The sequence below is a fragment of the Triticum urartu genome, chromosome 2 (genome assembly GCF_003073215.2).
Source record: "Triticum urartu cultivar G1812 chromosome 2, Tu2.1, whole genome shotgun sequence".
NCBI classification, from domain to species: domain Eukaryota; kingdom Viridiplantae; phylum Streptophyta; class Magnoliopsida; order Poales; family Poaceae; genus Triticum; species Triticum urartu.
Genome location: NC_053023.1, coordinates 380,119,653 through 380,126,755, shown reverse-complemented (window position 1 = coordinate 380,126,755; position 7,103 = coordinate 380,119,653). Strand labels below are relative to the sequence as shown.

Here is a 7,103-nt window from a genome sequence, read left to right as displayed (position 1 = left end):
TCTATATGGTATCAGAGCCAATAAATCTTAGTTCAAGATCCGGCTGGCTCAATTAAATTGGAACTCACTTTCGGTCTACGTTTAGGCCTGAGGGAGCCACACGTGAGAGAGAGTGTTGACGTATAATATGCTGCCTAGTCTCTTCCATTAGATTAGTCTTTTGGTTGCATTGACTAGAGTATGCACTTTCACATATATCAACTAAATTATTACAAAAAATGTTTTTGGCTTGCCCATTTCCAAAATTGAGACAGCTTGTATTTTGAGTGGAGTGGCCCGCAACGAATCACTTCCGTTCGGAAGGCCCTGAAGAAGAGAAGAAACTAGAGCGCGTCCGGCTGAGCCCCACGCGCGCGCGCGCGGTCACCGGCGCCTCCACGTGACCCGCCCCTCTCTTCCCGTGGCCAAACAAAACGCGCGCGCTTCGCTGCCACTCGCGCGCCTCGCCAAGAACACCACCCTGCGGCGCCCACTTACCACGCCACGAGAATTCCTACCCCCGCTTCCGTCCGCGATGGCCCTGCAGGTCGCCGGCGGCGCGGGATGTTGCGGCTGCCTCCCGCTCCTCGGCCAGCGGCGAACAGCGGCGTTTCGCCCGCCCCGCGCGGTCGCGTCCGAGGGCGCGGCGGTGGAGGACGGGAGCAAGGTGATGTTGGGCGGGTCCGGCGTGGCGGTGACCAAGCTTGGCATCGGGGCCTGGTCCTGGGGCGACACCACCTACTGGAACGACTTCGAATGGGACGGTACGTTCGGCCGCGCGCAATCCAGATAACCTTCTTCCAAGTTGAACCCATAGCTCTTCTTGATCCACCTGCACCTGCGTTCATCAATTAGTTATCTCTTTCTGGTGAACTGATTTGTGCACTTCTTCAAAATTAGGATTATATACTCAGCACGCTGGTTGTGTTATTCACCTGTTGCATCATTGCATTGTTGTTGGCGTTTCTTGGATGAAATTATGTTCATGCTTGCCATGCACCTGAGGTGCTTGTTGCATTGCCTGTCAAAACTTTGTGCCACAGCACATGTCACGTGTATACTCTCTAAATTTTTAGCCCCAGAAAACCTTTGACCATGAACGGTAACCAGCAAGCTGCAAAAACACCAAAAAAAATGTGTTTTAAGTCTGTAATATTGAATTCATTTCACATTGCTCTTGAGTTTTATGCCGGCACACTGATATCTGATTGCTGCTACATGTCTAACATAAACGAGCATTTTCTGAATTTCCCAGATAGGAAACTCAAGGATGCCAAGGGAGCATTCGAAGCGAGCCTTGATAGTGGAATAACCTTCTTCGACACTGCAGAAGTATATGGTGCAGGGGTAGGGATCAAGATAGTTCTTGATTACTTCTTGCTGTATTGCTCATTCTCTAGATCATTTCAGAGCAACCCTGACAACCTTCTGATGTTGATGACATTTAGGTATCGGGAGCGATAAATTCAGAAAGCCTACTGGGAAGGTATACCATGCATCATTATACACCATGCCCGTATATTTTGATAATGAAGTCTTCACAACGTCTGTTGCAAATTCCCCTTAATTCCAATCAGATTTATCAAGGAAAGGAAAGAAAAAGAAGGGGTCGAGGTGGCCATTGCAACAAAGTTTGCGGCTCTTCCATGGAGGTTTGGCCGGGGAAGTGTTATTTCTGCACTAAAGGGCTCACTTTCCCGCCTTGGTGTCTCCTCGGTTGAGTCATACCAACTCCATTGGTTAGTAGTTCATCAATATATAGCTTTAATGTTATTTGTAACTCTTCTTAGCTTGCTGAAACTGTTCTTTTCATACCCTTTTCAGGCCAGGGATATGGGGCAATGAAGGTATCCGAACCTACATAAATGAAGAATATTTTTTTAGGGAACTTTAATATCTTATTTTAAACCCACTGCAATGCAGTAAACTAATTGTTCTATTTCTTTCATAATCCAGGTTACCTTGACGGCCTTGCTGATGCTTATGAGCAAGGTCTTGTAAAATCCGTTGGAGTCTCAAACTACAGCGGTTTGTAAAAGCTGACTTTATTTCTCATTTGATGGAGCGTGTTATGCTAGCTGCTTGTTTTATGGTAAAACTAAGCTGGATCACATTCATTACCAGAGAAACGTCTGCGAGATGCTCACGAGCGCCTCAAGAAGAGGGGAGTTCCACTTGCTTCAAACCAAGTAAATTACAGTCTGATTTACAGGAACCCTGAGGAAAATGGGGTGAAGGCAGCTTGTGATGAGCTTGGTATTACTTTGATTGCATATTCCCCAATAGCCCAAGGTATAGTTATGCTTTTCTCTTTTCCTTCACCTTTGCTTGTTTGACTACTGAGCACTCAGCTCAACTAGCTTCAGGGCTCGCGCAATCGCCTGATTAGTTATGTCTTATGGTGTAGTTTATCATACTCTTAGTTTGTGTTTTATATGTAATTAGCTGTCAGCACACAAATGTGAAATATAATGCACCCTTTTGAACCCTGTTTCTTTTCTTTTCAGGTGCTTTGACAGGAAAATACACTCCAGCTAATCCCCCAACTGGACCTCGTGGACGGATATACACTTCTGACTTCCTGTCCAAGGTTGCCGCACCTTAACTTCGAACTCTCCCTTTCATCTCTGTTGCGGCTCTGCTCACTCTTGTCATTCCACAATGCAGCTCCAACCGCTTATTAACAAGATTAGGGAGATTGGAGGAAGCTATGACAAAACCCCAACTCAGGTACTGTGTTCTTTATTGCATGGTTAATTATACAGTGTTCATCCTCTATTATCAAGTCTTGCCTTATCTTAGCGATTACAAAGAAACTACACAATCATGACGACAAAACAATGGCAATATGCATCAACTGGTTTTTGTTCATGTGCAGGTGGTTCTGAACTGGCTTATTTGCCAGGGCAACGTCGTGCCGATCCCGGGGGCAAAGAACGCAGAGCAGGCCCGGGAGTTTGCCGGTGCGTTAGGGTGGCTCTTGACCGAGCAGGAGGTTGAGGAGCTGCGGTCCATGGCGCGCGAGGTGAAGCCCGTCATGGGTTTCCCAGTAGAGAAGCTGTAAATCCGCGGTCAAGTTACCCTCGTGGTTTACTGGTACACAGGATTTCCGTGATCCTAGATATAGGAGTTGTAGTTCTGCGAAAAGATGTGGAGTTGTGAAAAGAACAAAGACGTAGAAAATCATAACGGAAATAACTGTATATTCAGGCTCAACGATCAAATTACATCAAAATGATAGTTGTTTTGTTCTTTTGGTTTGTGTTCTCTGACGGATGAAATTCTGGGAAGCATTAGCTTTCTTGGTGTGTGATCTACTCCGATACGTGCATGTTTCACGGAGTGACGAGGGACCGGAGTATCTACCTCCCAAAACCCCACTCACCGTCGCCAGGCAGGGTGGGCTGTAATCGCTAGGGAGGATCTTGCCGATGATCCTCTAGATCCCTGTAACATCCCAATTTTCCTAATTTGGATGTTAGTATGTTATTCATATGCATCTCATATTTTAATTTGCATTATTTGCTTTTTCTGAAATATTCTTTTCATTATGCAACTAAAGGCAATTTATTGGAGCGGAGATAACATGACTTCTCCCTTGTTTTAAAAATGTTCATAATGTCCATAATATTATTTCCAGTTTATCTGGTATGTTCTGGTATTTTTCATTATCTCTAATATATTTTATTTGAGTGTTTTATTACTGTTTGTGTGGCCTGTTGCATAAAAACTACTCCCTCCGTCCCAAAATATAAGAACGTTTTTTACACTAGCATAGTGTAAAAAACGTTTTTATATTTTAGGACAGAGGGAGTATTTTTTAAAAATTGCATTAGAGTAGGAACTAGTGTTCCTGTAGTTTATATTAGTAGTGCTATTTTTTACTGTGTGTCTATATATATATTTTTGTTTTATACTGGTGTCTTTATTTTTGTTTTATTTTTACCGTGATTTTTTTAAATAGCCAGCCAGCCAGCCAGCGGGCCCCGTAGAGCGCTACACGCCCGCGGCCCAGCAACCCTGCCGCTCCAACTTGTGCTTTTGAACCCCCTCCCACTTCCTCATCTTAGCGACGTGCTATTTTGGCTCACAGAGCACGGGAACGAGTCTCCCGAGCAGACCCGACATCACCGGAGTTCACTACGTCACCGCCGCCGCAGAGGACACCCGACGCTGCCTCAACCCGTCACCTCGCCCACCGGAGGAGCGCTGCCGTCGACGCCCGACCCGCCACCGCCGTTTTCCTCTGTCTTCTGGTGAGCACACACGCGCAGGAGTTCTTCAACCAATCATGCGCTGCCACATGGCAGTTTACTACAGGAGATGCTACAGTACCGCAACAGTGTTTCCAGAACAGAGTTTTCTTTTTGTTTTGTTTTTCACAGATTTTCACCTATTTTTCAACTAGCTATATCTTTATTTTGTATACCCAAATTAGGTAATTCTTTTTCCTGTGAACTTACAAAAACCAGTACTTTATCATAGTACCAAAAATTCACTTGTTTGCACTGTTTAAATTTGAAACAAACCTTCCGGAGGCCATAACTTTCCAACCGTTTAACGAAACTGATGTTTCTTTTCGCGTTGTGTTTCTGGTGCATTGTACTTGTTTTGTACATGTGGTTATGCTACTGTTTTTGGATTTTTAAATGGTTTTCTTGCTGCTGGTTTTATTTTGGCTTGATTCGAACTTCGGTGATTGATTTTTTATCATGTGAAACGTGTAGATTGTCCGGAGTGCGACGCGAGCTATTGTCAGGAGTGTGACTTTTTGAACCAGAACCAAGGCAAGTTACATGTTGATCATCCTTTACCTATTGTTTTCTATGCATGTAGTATATACACCCACAATGAATTTATGCATGTATAGGAATACTATATTATTTTGCTATACTATCGAGCTATCTCCCGTCAATGCAGATCGTGGTAGTTGTAGCTTTGTTATGCTAGTAGATAGGGTGGTTCGTGTATACATTGAGTTTATGTGAGGATTATATATTTAATAACTTGAGTAATAATTAAGAATTTTAATTCACCTCTGGGGGGAAGTGGTATTGCTTGGTGTTGAGGGAAGGCATCATGGGTCTTGCACCATTTCTAAGGCCGTGCGCTCATGAGAGTGCACCCTAAGTGGAATGTCGCCCAGGTTCAAAAAGATCAGACAGACTTAGTGACTACTAGCTTCCATGTGCGGCCACTGGCTATATGGGCTCTGGCTTAGTTGATCAGTTGTTGGAACCCTTGCCCAGACAGTGTCGACAGATGTAGCTCATGTAGGTGGGATGTGGCCGTCAGGTGGTTAAGGGAACCTCTTCTGAAAGACTTCGTCTCAATCTTCGGATTGGGTCTAGTGAGTAAAGCGTACTCTACTCTGCAGAGTATTAAAAACTAATCGTGATTAGTCGTGCCCCCAGTTATGGGCAAATTTGAGCCACTATGCCATTACAGTTATTGGTTGATCTTGACAGATGTGACACTTAATATTATTTGTGGGAAAACTTAATAAAGGGTAGGTTGGAGTTGAATTTGCCAACTCAACCTTGTGTATATAATTGTAGTAATAAAAGAACTGAATAAAAATTTGACTATTAGGCAGTTATGAGGACAAAATCAGATTTCTGCAAAAATAACCCTCAAGCCTTCCTTTTGTTGTACTATGCATATACATGTAGGTCTGCTTTATTATAATCCTTTGTAACTTGCCAATACATTCAAAGTATTGACCTATATGGTTGCACCGCCTCATGTTGTAGGATATTCAGACGAAGAGTAAGGTACCGTTAGGGTTGCGAGTCTGCACTCAGCATTGCCAGTGGGCTATGATGGGACTCATCGTTATTTTTCCGCTACTTTTCCGCTCTTTGATTGAATAAAGCTAGCCAAGTGCTATGCAGATTGCTTTATTTTATACATTCTGGATCATACGTTGTAATAAATGATGCACTTGCTATTCTAGTATTCATCTATACTGCGTGTGCTAGCGAGTTCGATCCAGGAACTAGCACGGTAAGCACAGAGACTCAAATCCTTCAAGGTTTGGTTGTTCCAGATGGCATCAGAGCAGTGTGTTGACTGTAGGACGTGACCCTACAAAATGGATTAGAAAAGCAATAGGAGTGAAAATTATTTTATAAGCTAGTTATACTTCTTACTATTTATTAGTTAGCCCCCTCAAGTATGTTGACCAGTTAAGTAGGAACTAGTGTTGAGACCAGCATTCATGCTTGTTTTATATTGCAACGTTATCGTGTTAGCGTATATGATTATGTCCACTTTCGTGGTATGAAAATACTAGATTGTTTGCTTGTTTGTTAAATTGCATCTTGGAGGGTCCTGTCGCAGCTTGGTGGGACAATTACTTGGTCACTTATCCCATTGCTACTATCACCTGGCCACAGTTTCATGCAGCTTTCTGTGATGCACATGTGTCTGCTGGTGCTATGAGTGTAAAAAAAGGAGTTTAGTAGTTTGCGCTAGGGAGGTCGAACAGTTAATGCGTATGTGGAGGAATTTAATAATCTTTCACGTTATGCTCCTAATGATGTTAACACTTATGCAGCTAGACAGGAGAAATTCTTGGAGGGCCTAAATGATGAGTTGAGCCTTTAGTTGACAGTGGCCACTTTTAATAATTGCCAGGAGCTGATTGATAATGCTATTATGCTAGAGGGGAAGCATCAGGCCATAGAGAATCGCAAGAGAAGTACAACAACAGAAGCCACTCACTTCATATCATGGTAATGGAGGTAATGGAGGTAATGGACATAATCATCATGGAGGTAATGATCATAATCATCATGGAAGGAATGGCCACAACCATAATGGCCACCATCATCACAATGGGCACAAGAGTAACAACGGCAATGCTAGAGGTAATGGTAATGGTAATGGAGGGAACAATAACCAGAACCACCAGGTTACACGTGCGCCAAGGGATTCGAGTCAGGTGCAGTGCTTCAGGTGTAAGGCTATGGGGCACTATGCCACAGATTGCCCGGGGCCGAAGAACTGTAGCGACCCGACCTCAGATGGTCAAGTCTCTGTGTTTCAGTGTCATCCCTGGATCGGTAATGCTGACACACACAGTACTTGAAGGATTTATAACAGAGTAGCAATCACACACT

General features: G+C 43.7%; 1 protein-coding gene across 1 annotated transcript; it reads left to right on the top strand.

The window, feature by feature from the left end:
• Positions 1–356: 356 nt before the first annotated feature.
• Positions 357–3,231, top strand: LOC125537399 (uncharacterized oxidoreductase At1g06690, chloroplastic-like). Its single transcript, XM_048700706.1, has 10 exons — positions 357–743; positions 1,235–1,326; positions 1,428–1,465; positions 1,557–1,718; positions 1,804–1,826; positions 1,936–2,007; positions 2,104–2,271; positions 2,487–2,569; positions 2,647–2,709; positions 2,858–3,231. The coding sequence occupies exons 1-10, from the start codon at positions 515–517 to the stop codon at positions 3,041–3,043; spliced, it is 1,116 nt and encodes a 371-aa protein (XP_048556663.1). The 5' UTR covers positions 357–514; the 3' UTR covers positions 3,044–3,231.
• The last annotated feature ends 3,872 nt before the right edge of the window (positions 3,232–7,103 follow it).